The following is a 13,603-nucleotide window of genomic DNA, read 5'->3' as shown; positions in this document are numbered from 1 at the left end:
CAGAATGCTCCTTAGAGGCAAGGATGGCAAGACTTCATCTTACGTTCTTTGGACATATTGTCAGGAGAGACCAGTCCCTAGACAAGGACATCATGCTTGGTAAAGTGGAGGTGGGTGGGGGGTGGGGGTGGGGCGCAGCAGAAAAGAGGAAGGCTCTCAATGAAGTGGATTGAAGAGTGGCTGCAACAATGGGCTCAGGCACAGGAACACTTGTGAGGAGGGTGCAGGACCATGCAGTGGTTGGTTCTGTGGTGCACAGGTTGGAAGCCACTTGATGGCACCTACAACAGTGATGGAAATAGATGTCCTCCTGTTTCCTCCAAACGACTTAATTTGAATTTATAGACACTGAATTTGGGTCTGATGGTCAGATAAGGCTTTTGAAAAACAGCCTTTCATTGTTCTTTGCAGATACGTATAACATATTTATTTTACAGGCTTTCTGAGTTTTCTATTAGCTCGACTTCTTGCTTTCTGTACTTGATGCTCCCTTCTGTCAGATTGTTTCCTTATATAGTGCTTAGGTCTTTCCCCTCGGGTCACGTTCACCAGAGAAGGGTGTTACCATGGAGCTCCACGTAACATTATGAAGTATATCTGTGGGGTGTGTGTGTGTGTGTGTGTGTGTGTGTGTGTGATGGCCTATTTGCTGTCGCTTTATCTCAGTTTTGGATTCTAGCATCTGGTGGAGGGTTTCCGGATGGAAGTCTTGGAGTCTGAGAGACAGGACGATTTGTTCCCTATCCTTTGAGTCCATGGAGATGGTGACCTTCCTGTCCCCGCCCCCCCCTCCTTTGGGCCTTTGGATAAGCTCTTTCTAAACATCTCCATGATTTGGCGCTCCCTCTTTACTTGAAGGGTTCAGTTCCAGTGACCCCAAAGTCACATCGTCTGTTAACGCTTGGACTCAAACTCAGCATCCTGCCCACCTGGCTTATACCCAAGCCTCATAGCTTCCAGGATATCAGACTTTTTCTAGTTACTTTGCTTTTGGGTTCTTGCTTCATTTCAGTGACAGATTTTTTTTCTTCCATTTTTTCCCTCCTACCTGCACTCCCATTTTCATACTTCTCTTTCAAGTTCATTTACTAAAAAAATTTTTTGTTTAATTTTATTCCAGAATACCACTTGTCCAGAATTCTTAATAAAGTTTTGTATATAAGAATAAACTAAATTCTGGGGAAAGAGGGGGGAAAGAAGAGAATTCTACTTAAAAGCTCCCTCCTTTTTTTTTTTCCTGCCTGAAAATACTTGCTTGAAATAACTATCAAAAATACTAAAGTACAGGCTAGAAGGGGCAGTTCCCAGAACCCCCCAGGACCAGTGGGGAGATAGTCATAAAGGTCAGTGGACAGACCTGGAAATATCTAAGCTTTTTCTTTCTTTTTTTTGGCTAGCTATTACTATTTTTCGTTATATATATTTTTTCTCTTTTAAATCATTTTTTGGATTCTTTTTGTATTTTCTATGTTATTGTTGGTTTGCCTACTTATATAGGGTAGACATGGGAAGCCAGTCTGAGGAGAAAGCAACAGGACCAAAGGTTCTGGAGGGGCTTGGGGGAGGAGGCAGTGGGGGAAGGGAGTGGGGAGCAAACAACGCCACAGACAGGGGAACAACTAGGGAATTAAAATCAACAACAAGTGGGATGTAGAGATCCTGGGGGTATTGGAGCAACAGCAATCTAGCTGAGAGGAATTACTGAGAGGCAGAAGAAGGGTGAGTGTGATCGGAAAGGAGGAAGGTAAAAGGAAACAGAGGAAAGGTCTAGGAAGCAAAGCTATTAATAGAGGTACAAACATAGGTGTGCACTTATGCAAATATATTAATTCATAAAAATAGAGGGATTGGCATAAGTACATATATTTATATGGTAATACATCGAGGAAGTGGGCAGACTTTGGGCCTCTGCTCAATCCCTCCCTCAACGCAAGAACACTTTGTTCTAAGAACCTGGCATTTTGTGATGCTTACCCTTCTGGCATGATCGCTGAAGACAAAGCGGGTGCATAAGCAAATGTGTTGAAGAAAGCTGTTGGTGCCCGACTGTAAAAAGATATAGCATCTGGGGTCTTAAAAGCTTGAAGTGAAACAAGTGGCCATCTAGCAGAGAATCAACAAGCCCACATGGAAGAAGCACACCAGCCTGTGTGATCAGGTAACAGGCATCAGAAGACCCAAAACAGACAAACACAAAACATATTGTTGAGAACGAGGGGGGTCACAGCAGAGACCCAAAAGCCATCTGTAGAAAATGTGACATCCTCTCACAGAAGGGTTGCAAGGAAGGATGAGTCAACCAGGGTGCAGTATAGCACCGAAACACACAATATTCCTCTGGTTCCTTGAGGCTTCCTCACCCCCACTATCATAACCCCAATCCTGCCTTTCACTGAGGGCTAGGCTGGAGCATGTACACAGGTACAGATAAAGAGCTCAGGACACATGGAATCCAGGTCAGTTAACCCCCCAGGAATAGAAATGGGAGTAGCGATACCAGGAGGGTAGGGGGAAGGTGGGGAGAGGAGGAGGGAAGAAACTGGGTGGGGGGAGTGAGTCAGCGGTTGGTGTAAGATATGATAACAATAATAATAATTTATAATTTATCAAGGGGTCACGAGGGTGTGAGGGTAAAAAAAAGGAGCTGTTACCAAGGGCTCAAATACAATGCAAATGTTTAGGAAATAATGATGGCAACATAGGTACAAATATGCTTGATACAATTGATGTATGGATTGTTATAAGAGCCTCAATAAAATAATTAAAAAAATACTGAAGTAGTTAAACACTTCTCTTCAGGTTGTAGTAAACTCTAAACAAAAATTATATGTAGGCTGATAATTTAACTCTCTTTGTGTCAAAGTAAAATGAGTGTAATAAGTCTAGCTTTTTAGGATCACTAAAAGCATTAGGCAAAAAATACAGAGTACCTACCACATACTATTGTTGTTAGGGTTTTGACTCCTAGCCACTCTATGTACAACAGAACAAAACACTGCCCAACCTTGCACTAATTGTCCCTGTCTTTGTTTAACCCATTGCTGTAGCCACCATGTCGCTCTATCGAGTTGAGAGTTTGCCTCTCTGTTTTGCTGACTCTCTGCTTCACTATAATGTTCTTTTTCAAGGGCTGGTCTCTCCTGAGAACATGACCAAAGCATGCGAGAAGAGTCTCATCATTCTTGCTTCTGAGGAGCATTTTTTTCTTTTTATTGGGGACAAATCTTATTACAATCCATCTATCCATCCATCCATTGTGTCAAGCACACTTGTACGTTTATTGCCATCATCATTTTTCAAAACATTTTCTTTCTACATGAGCCCTTGGCATTAGCTCCTCATTTTCCTCCCTCCCTCCTTCACAAGCCCTTGATAATTTATAAATTGTTATTATTTTTCATATCTTACACTGACCGACGTCTTCCAAGGAGCGTTCTGATTGTACTTATTCTAAGACAGATTAGTTCATTTTTCTGATTTAAAAGCAACCCACTCTCCCCAAAATCCACCTCAATGACATGGAGCTGATTCAGATTTGTAGCCACCCTTTAGGCCAGAGTCGAACTAGTGCTGTGGCTGTATGAGGCTGTGAATCTTTACAGGAGCAGAAATGTCCATCTTTATCCTGTGGAGTGGTTGGGGGTTCAAACTGCTCGCCTTGCAGTGGCAGCCTTCCATGCCATAGCCTTCCCTGCCATAAGGGCTCCTTATCCTTCTGTGGTCCATGGCATAATAATCAGTCTTCTTTATCAGCACCATCATTAAAATACATCAATTCTTCTTTGGTCTTGTCAAGGATTTTATTTTACTTGGATTTATAATCAGCCCTCAGAAAAGTAGCAGTCAAGACATCAAACAACATGTGGTATTGGGAAAATCTGCAGCTCGTCAAAGTGTTAAGGAGCAAAAATGTCACGTGGAAGGACTAAGGTCTGCCTAATTGTGCCATAATGTTTTCAATGGGTTCACGGGCATGTGAGAGAGGAAGCGGCTTCGTGGGCATGTGGGAGAGGAAGCGGCTTCGTGGGCATATGAGAGAGGAAGGGCTTCGTGGGCATGTGGGAGAGGAAGCGGCTTCGTGGGCATGTGAGAGAGGAAGCGGCTTCGTGGGCATGTGGGAGAGGAAGCGGCTTCGTGGGCATGTGAGAGAGGAAGCATGCAGTAAGTGCTTAAGGCTGTTGATGGCGCTGCTGAGTTGGTTCTGGCTCAGAGTGACTGGACAACAGAGAGAAACACCACCCGGTCCTGGGCCATCTTCACAATTGTTTTTATGTCTGAGCCCATTGTTGCTGCCACTGTGTCCATCCAGCTTGTCAAGGGTCTTTTCTTTTTAATTCCTCCCCACCCCCTACTGCTCCTCTACTTTACCAAGCATGGTGTCCTTCTCCAAGGACTAGTCTCTCCTAATATCGTGTCCAAAATGTGTGAGACAAAGTCTCACCATCCTTGCCACTAAAGAACATTCTAGCTGCACTTCATCCAAGACAGATTGGTTTGTTTCTTTGGCAATCCATGGTATTTTCAAAATTCTTCACCAGCACCACAATTGAAATACATCAATTCCTCTTCGATGCCCAATTTCCACAAGCACATGAGGCAATTGAAAATACCATCGTTTGGGTTAGGCACACCTTAGTCCTCAAAGTCACATCCTTGTTGCAATAACGAGGAACTAAAGCGTTTATGAGCTGCCTACCGTGGGAACAAAACATACAAGAACTATCAAAGAATGCATTTACATTCAAGATAAACAATAGTATTGCCTGTTGATGCTTCCCAATAAAAACAAACTTACCTCTTAGAGTAGGTACGATCTTCGTTTTAAAAGAATAACCCTTCCCAAGATCAAGGTATCTCTCGACATTGGAGGGTAATTGGTCACCAGATTCATACTGGTAATACCAATAATTACATTTTCTTGGATAGATAGTCCATTGCCGTCCGCCAACTATCCCAAAGTTGAAGAGAAGCCACCTGGTAATGGTGCTATTGAGGGGAGCTCTTTCAGGCACTGTCGCCACAGCCAAAGCAGTGATATTGTCTACAATCGCTGTGATCAGGAAGCTGCTATAGCCAGGAATCACGACAGTCTTCTGTAGATCCGAATCTTGAAATACGGAATCAATACCTGAAGCTAAAACAGAAAAACATTTGGTATAGAATAAAACAGCCACTGCTCTGCACACATACTACATGTGCTGTTAAAATATGGGCTTCCCCAGAGAACACATTTACCAGACATCAACCCAAAGTTGTCTTTATTCATTGAATTTAAAATAACTTGCTTCATAGGATTTTTCAAAAATGAACATCACCGTCACAAACCGATACTTGAATGCTTACTCTGACAATTCTATTAAATTCTCAGCAAGGGAAAGAAGTGGTCTAGGGCTAAGTGATTATCTAAAGCTGATTCTCTTCTTACCACGGAAATGCTTCTTTTCTTTTCTCCGACACTGAGTCGATGCCGACTCATAGCAACCAACCATATAGAAGAGGGTAGAACTGTCCCTTTTAGTTTCTGAGACTCTGTGTTTATGGGAGTAGAAAGCCCTGTCTTTCTCCCATGGAGCAGCTGGTGGTTTTGAACTGTCTCCCTTGTGGATCAAAGTCCAATGCCTACCTACTACTCCATAATGGCTTGGGAGATTTAGTGTGATTTCATAATAGAAGGATCATGTAGCCAGCGTTTTCCCGGTACCGTAAGGAATGCCTATTACATGGAAAGTGTCCATTAAATATCCATAGTGGTGTTGTTGTTAGGTGCCATTGACCCATAGATGCACAGCAGAAACACAACACTGCCCAGTCCTGTGCCATCCTCACCCTTGCTCCTGTGCTTGAGCCCACTGTTGCAGCCATGGTGTCACTGCAACACCCATAGACTGGATAGATAATCGAGTGCTCAGTGGGATCGCTCACGAAGACTCAGAAGGAAAGGGGCTCTAGAGAAGGAAGCCCTGAGGTCAGTTAGGGATATTGCTGGTGGTGCTGCAATGTCAAGTCTGCTCCATAGCCACCCCATGTGACAGAGCAGACTGACTCCATGGAGTGTCTATGTTGTAATCCCTGCCAAGGAAAATCACCAGGGTTTTCTCCCAGGGACCTGCTGGGTGGGCTTAAGCTGCCAGCCTTTGCATCCGGAGTCAAGGGCTTAACTGTGCACCACCAGGGAGGAAATCTCAAAATGGAGACAGGGAGGAAATGATCAGAGAGAAACCTGGGGTATGAAAATCAGGGAAGTGAAAGGGCAGTGAACAAGGGGAAGGCCCTCTAGGAGATGAACGGACATGGTGGCTGCCACAGTGGGCCCAGGCACAGCAACGATCGTGAAGATGGTGCAGGACCGGACCATGTTTCGTGCTGTAGTCACGGGAGTCATGGGCCGGAACTGACTCGATGGCACCTAATGGCAACAACAAAGGAAAAGCGTGTTTCAAGGGATGCAGGTCATCATTGTCAAAGGTTTTTGATAGGTCATGAAACAGATAAGACAGAATTCTCTCCTCACTCTGAAATAAAAAAAGAAATATTCAGAAGAAAGCATATCTGTTTCCTTTATTGTATATACATGCTCTAATTACCCTCATTTTAAGTAAACTACCACCCCACCCCCACCACAAACTTCCCTTCCTGCATTTCTCCTAGCTGCCACTTAATCCCTCTCCTTCCTTTAGTAGCAAAATTCCCTGAAAAAAGTTGTTTTTATTCACCATCTTCAATTCCTACCCTCTTAGAATTTTTTGAACCTATCCCCATTAGACCTTTGTCTATGCAATTCTAACCAACAGCTTTTGCCAAGGTTACTAGCAACTTTCCCAAAGATACCTTGGCCTACTGATGGCACGTAACACAGGAGTATCCTCTTCTCCTGGAAACACTTTCTTCTCTGGATAGCGGAGACCTCAACCTCTCAGTTCTTCTCTAAATAAACCATTCCCTTCATTTACTGATTCTTCCCCACTTCCTGGACCACTGACCATTGAAATGTCAGGGATTAGAACTCAGACCTCTTCCTTTCTGGATCTAGGCTCAGTTTTCAGGATGCCATATCCATGGGCTATTCAATCACCTCAGATGTGAAAGTTGGACAATGAATTAGGAAGACCACAGAAATCGATGGAATGGAACTCTGGTCTTGGTGAAGAATGATGAAAGCACCATGAATTACAGAAGACGAAATCAATCGGTCATGGAAGAAGTATAGCCAGAATGCTCTTTAGAAGCCTGGATGGTGAGACTTTGATCGGTATACTGTGTACATATTATCAGGAGAGACGAGTCTCTGGAGAAGGACATCATGTATAAAGTAGAGGGCCAGCAACAAAGAAGAAGACCCTTGATGAGATGAACCGACACAGTGGCCACAACAATGGACTCAAGCATAATAATTATGAGTCTGGCACAGCATGGGGCAGTGTGTCATTCTGTTGAGCATAAGGTCCGTTGCTGAATCAGAACCTACTCAAAGGCACCCGACAACAACAACATGATCTAGTCTTATAGGATTATATATTACGCATATGCTGACAGCTTCCACACTTATATCTGTAGTCCACACCTCATCCCTGAACTCCATAGTCATATTTCTCAATTCTTACTGTATTTCACCACTTGGATGAGCGACAGGCATCTTGAATTTAATATGATCCCACATCTGATTACTGTAATAGCCTCCTAGCGATTTCTCAGTTTCTGTCCTAACCCCCTCTTTATCAGCTACCATCTAGTTCCAAAGTAATAAAGAAATCTTAAAACCTAAGCCAGATGTTACTTTCTGTTTCTCTCAGTAAAATACAGATCTTAATAAACATGATATACTAACTTGTCATGTTCTAAAGGTAGCATATGATCAAGAACCAGTGGTCCCGAAGAAAGAGGTTTAAGTTGCACTGAAAGCATCAGCCACAAATATGGCTCCAGGAATGGATGGACTACCAATGGAAATGTTTCAGCAAGCTGATGAAGCACTGGAAGCGCTCACTAATATATGCCAGGAAGTTTGGAAGATAGCTACTTGGCTAACTGACTGGGAGTGACCCATTTTTTGGGTGTCCATTTGTACCCATTTCAAAGAAAGGTGACACAAAAGAATGCTCAAATTATAGCATGTCATTTATAGCATATGCTTATCAAATGTTGCTCAAGATCATCCAACAATGGCCTTAGCAATACATTGACATAGAGTGGCCAGAGGATCAGGTCAGATTCAGAAGAGGGTGTGGAGCAAGGGACATCGTGGTTGATGTAAGCTGGATCTTGGCTGAAAGCAGAGAATACCATAAAGATATTAATTTGTGTTTTATTGACTATGCAAAGGCATTTGACTTTATGGATTTTAACAAACTATGGATAACATTGAGAAGAATGGGAATTTAGGAGCACTGAATGGTGCTCATTAAGATATTGCATGGTTTAAAATCAGGAAAGGTGCTTGTCAGGGTTGTATTTCTCACCATACTTCTTCAAACTGTCTGCTGAACATATATTCAGAAAAGCTGGATTATATGAAGACGAATATGGCATCAGGATTGGAAGAAAGCTCATTAATGACCTGGGATAAGCAGATGACACAATCTTGCTTGCTGAAAGCGAGGAGGACTTGAACCACTAGTTGAATGATGATTAAGGGTTGTTGCCTTCAGTTTGGATTACAACTCAATGCTAAGTTGCTCATCATATAATCCAGTTTTTCTGATTATTTGCTTAATAAGCAGATTGAACATGTATGGTGAGAGGATACAACCCTGCCACACACCTTTCTTGATTTTAAACCAGGCAATACTCTTTTGTTTTGTTTGTATAACTGCCTATGATCAATAATCAGTAATTAATCCCCACATTTTGCTTTGTTCCCTCTGTATCTATATCTGCCTCTCTGCTTGAAATACCATTACTCTGGCACTGCGGGGACTTATGTGCTGCTATGATGCCGTCAAAGCATTGCAGACAGAGTCCCAGCTTTGTTCTAAGCCTTGAAATAGTCCTAATGCCTTCGTGAGTACTTCACATTCACTTTCTGACCACCAACCTGCCAAAGGGAAGGCACAGGAGACAGAGAAGGGCAATAACCCTACGCAGTCTTCCGGTTAAGCCAGAAAGGCTGAGTAGTCGCCTGTGGGAAAGACACATAGATGAAGTAGGACCACACAAATGAGTAATTAGGTACACTGAAGGGAGTACCCCTCAAAACTAAAACGTGCAATCAAGAGAGTGCTGTCTCCTTTGTTCTCCCCAACTCTGGTCTGATGGTCAACAAAAGACCTCTCCTGACTGTCTTCATTTCAACAGCTTTTAACAATAAATTTTGGGGAAGTTACTGTTTATATTTAGTTTGTCCACTGAAAGGATCAAACCACCACCAACTCTGTATATAAACTGACAACCCTGAATTGCTGTTCAGACTGGCTAGTTGTGGTGTGTCAGCCTATTTCCCAATGGCCTTTTCTTTTTATTACATATGCAGAATAACATTTTGTTTTCCTGACTATTATTATAACTTTGTACAAGTAAAATTTTGCTGAAGATTCAACAGTGACCATAGCAGTACATTGACAGGCAACTGCCAGAAGTTCAGGAAAGCTTTAAAAGAGAAAGGGCTATCATTACTGACGTCAGATGGATCATGATTCAAAGCATAGAACATCAGAAAGATGCTTTTGTTGCACTGACTATACGCAGGCATTCGACTGTGTGGACCACAATGAAACTATGGATAGAATGGGAGAAGAATGGGCGTCCCAGAACACTTCATGCTCTGAGGAACTTAAGCTTATGAGGATCAAGAACAGAACAAGGAAATATCGGATGGTTTAAAATCAGGAAACGTGTGTGCCAGGGTTGTATCGTCTCGCCATACTTGTTTAGTTTGTGTGCTGAGCAAGTCATCAGAGAAGCTGGCTTATATGGAGAAATGGTGGCATCAGGATTCGAGGAAGACTTATTAACAATCTGAAATATGCAGATGACACAACCGGGCTTGCTGAAAGCAAAGAAGACCCGAAGCACATGCTGATGGAGATCAAGGACTACAGCCTTCAGTATAGATGACAGCTCAGTGTCAAGAAGCCCCAAATCCTAACAACTGGACCAATACATAACATTATGATAAATGGAGAAAAAGTTGAAGTTGTCAAGATTTATTTCTTCCTTGGATCCACCGTCAATGATCATGGAAGCAGCAGTCAAAAGATCCAAAGACATGTTGCATTAGGTAAATCAGCTGCATACGACCTTGTTAGAGTATTGTAAAGCAAGGATGCTACTCTGAGGACTAAGGTGTGCCTGACGCAAGCGAGCCATGGTATTTTCAATTGCTTTATATACGCGTGAAAGTTGAATATTGCATATGGAAGACCCAAGAAGGACCGATGCATTTGAGATGTGGTGCTGGAGAAGAATATTGAAAGTACCATGGACTGCTAAAAGAACAAACAAATCTGTCTTGGAAGAAGTACTGTCAGAGTGTTCTTTAGCAGTAAAGATGGCGAGACTTCCTCTGATGTACTTTGAACATATTGCCAGGAGACCAGTCCCTGGAGAAAGCCATCATGCTGGGTAACTTGGTGGGGAAGTGCAAAAGAGGCAGGACTTAAGGAAATGGATTGACATAGTGGCTGCAACAATGGGCTCAGCATAGGAACAATTGTGAAGCTAGTGCAGGACCATACAGTGTTTCATTCTGTTGTGCATAGGGTTTCTATGGGTTGTAACTAATTTAATGAGACCCAACAACAACAACAACAACATTCTAAGGTTGTGATGATTTTCTCATAGGACAGTTCTGTCACCAGTATTTAAAATACCAGTAGGGTCACTTGTGATGGACAAATGTTATCGCTGCTACATACCAAGACAGACTAGGAAGAAGGTTCACTGAAAATCTTATGAATAGTAGCAGAAACATTGTCTGACAGAATGGCAGAGGATGAATCCCTCAGGCTGGAAGACACTCTAAATACAACTTAGGAAAAGCTGCCTCTTCAAATGGGAGTTGACTTTAATGTTGTGGATGGGATAAAGTTTTCAGGACCTTCATTTTCTGATGTAGCACACTTCAAAATGAGAAGACACTGCTGGAACATTCATTAATCATCAGACTGTGAAAAGTCATGGTGTCTGAAGAAAGCAGAAGACAGCTGTACCAAGATTTTTGAATTGTTGGTAATCACACAAACATGGTCTTGCTACATCAATGCCCTATATGCTGTATTAAGATATATATTATTTCAGCAAACCCGTGACTGACATTATCAGTGAATCTTATTGTAAATCTTCCCTGACAATCACTCCCATTGTTTGTGTAAATAGTATCCAGCTACAAAAGGATTGATTCTGTACCAGTGAATCGTTCAGGTACTGCAATATGGAGTTAGCCTACATTGGCCTAATCTCTCTATCAATAGGGCTTTAAAAAATTAGTACCAGGGGCTAATCAATGACAATATTAATGGGAGATCTTTATGCTCCAGGGAGATGGTTGATAATACTCTCTATCATAAAATAACAAGGAGGTCTCTAAAGGGAGCTAAAGGTAGATAAAAAAACATAAATCTAGGAGTGGATTTGGAGCCTTGTACTAAATCCTAGCTCCAATTAAAAAAAAATCATTTTATTGGGGGCTCGTACAACTCTTACCACAATCCATCCATCCATCCATTGTGTCAAGCACATTTGTACATTTGTTGCCATCATCATTCTCAAAACATTTGCTTTCTACTTGAGACCTTGATATTAGCTCCTCATTTTCCCTCCTCTACACCCCTCCCCCTCCCTCACGAACCCTTGATAATTTATAAATTATTATTATTTTGTCAAATCTGACACTGTCTCATGTCTCCCTTCACCCACTTTTCTGTTGTCCATCCCCCAGGGAGGAGGTTATATGTAGATTCTTGTAATCGGTTCCCCATTTCCACCCCACCTTGCCTCCACCTTCCTGGTATCGCTACTCTCACCACTAGTCCTGAAGGGATCATCTGTCCTGGATTCCCTGTGTTTCCAGTTCCTATCTGCACCACTGTACTTCCTCTGGTCTAGCCAGATTTGTAAGGTAGAACTGGGATCATGATAGTGGGGTGAGGAGGAAGCATTTAGGAACTAGAGGAAAGTCGTATGTTCCATCGTTGCTACACTGCACCTTGACTAGCTCGTCTCCTCCCCACGACCCTTCTGTAAGTTGCTGAAAGATGGGTCTTGGGTTCCCCCAATCTGCACTCCCCCTCATTTACAATGATTTGATTTTTCGTTCTTTGATGTCTGATCCCGAATCCCTTTAAAACCTCATGATCACACAGGCTGCTGTGCTTCTTCCATGTGGGCTTTGTTGCTTTTGAGCTCCTAGCTCCAATTTAAGAATACTTAGTTCTTACATAAGGCAAAGGAAAGCCATTAAAGGAATTTATCTGGGGAAACAAGAGGTGGAACCATCAGTATTCACATATGATATGATTTTATATATTGAGAACCCCAAAAGCTCCACAATAGGAGTGCTGGAAGCGATAGAGGAATATGGTAGCGTGGCAGGATACAAGATCAACAAGCAGAAGTCAATCAGATTGCTATATACAACTGATGGGATAACAGAAAAAGAGATCAAGAAGGCAGTGCCCTTCACACTAGCCAGACATAAACTGAAATATCTAAGGGTATGCCTAACCAAAAAACCCAAAAGATCTGTATGAGGAAATCTACAGAACATTACAATAAACCAAAAGGGACCTTCACAAATGGAAGAATATTCCATGCTCATGGATCAGAATACTCAATACTGTAAAGATGTCAATCTTACCTAAGGCACTATATAAGTTCGATGCCATCCCAATACAAATACAAGCATAATTTTTCAAGGAAATGGAAAAACTGACTACCAACTTCATATGGAAAGGGAAGAAGTCCAGAATTGGCAAAGAACTCCTCAAGAAGAATAATAAAGTGGGAGGGCTTGCATTACCTGCCTTGTAAACTTATACAGATACAGTTGTCAAAACAGCGTGGTACTGGTATCATGATAGAGACTCAGACCAATGGATAAGAACAGAAAATCCAGAAATAGAAACAACAGCATACAGACAATTAATCTTCAATAAGGGCCCCTAAAATATCAAATGGGAAGCAGATGACCTTTTTAACAAATGGTGCTGGAAAACTGGATATTAATCTACAGAAGAATGAAGCAAGACGCTTACCTCATTCCTTACACAAGAACAAATTCAAGATGGATCACAGACCTTGAGGTAAAACCCCAAACTATCAGGATCATCAATGAAAAAATTAGGACAAAGCTAAGAACCTTACCTCAGGAAATACATGGGCTAGCAGAAATAGGAAAGGATACACACCTAGAAGATAAAATATACAAGTAGGACATACTAAAGATAAAACACTTGTGAACATTGAAAGAATTCATCAAGAGTGAGGTACTTAGTTTATTGTGCCAACCTGGCTGATAAACACATGTGGGATTAACTGAAGGGCGGAGATAAATGGCTCGGTGAGCCTTGCCTTTTTTGTCTCTTGCTCTTTGATCATCGAACCAGTGTGTGGCTGCCTTGCTTGTTCTTTGCCTCAATTTGCAAGCTACACTACCTGTGGGACACCTAAC

General features: G+C 42.2%; 1 protein-coding gene across 1 annotated transcript in view; it reads right to left on the bottom strand.

Annotated features, from left to right (window-relative positions):
- CATSPERB (cation channel sperm associated auxiliary subunit beta) overlaps positions 1 to 13,603 on the bottom strand; it is a 153,748-nt gene that overhangs the window by 52,082 nt on the left and 88,063 nt on the right. The window contains exons 17-18 of the mRNA XM_013003687.1: positions 7,602 to 7,633; positions 4,796 to 5,134 (exon numbers count right to left, since the gene is read on the bottom strand). Coding sequence (XP_012859141.1) covers positions 4,796 to 5,134; positions 7,602 to 7,633 — 371 coding nt within the window. The remainder of the gene's footprint in view (positions 1 to 4,795; positions 5,135 to 7,601; positions 7,634 to 13,603) is intronic.

The sequence above is a fragment of the Echinops telfairi genome, unplaced genomic scaffold (genome assembly GCF_000313985.2).
Source record: "Echinops telfairi isolate 266 unplaced genomic scaffold, ASM31398v2 ScPeMD7_18;HRSCAF=68, whole genome shotgun sequence".
Lineage (NCBI taxonomy): Eukaryota > Metazoa > Chordata > Mammalia > Afrosoricida > Tenrecidae > Echinops > Echinops telfairi.
This window is presented reverse-complemented; position numbering and strand designations above follow the sequence as displayed.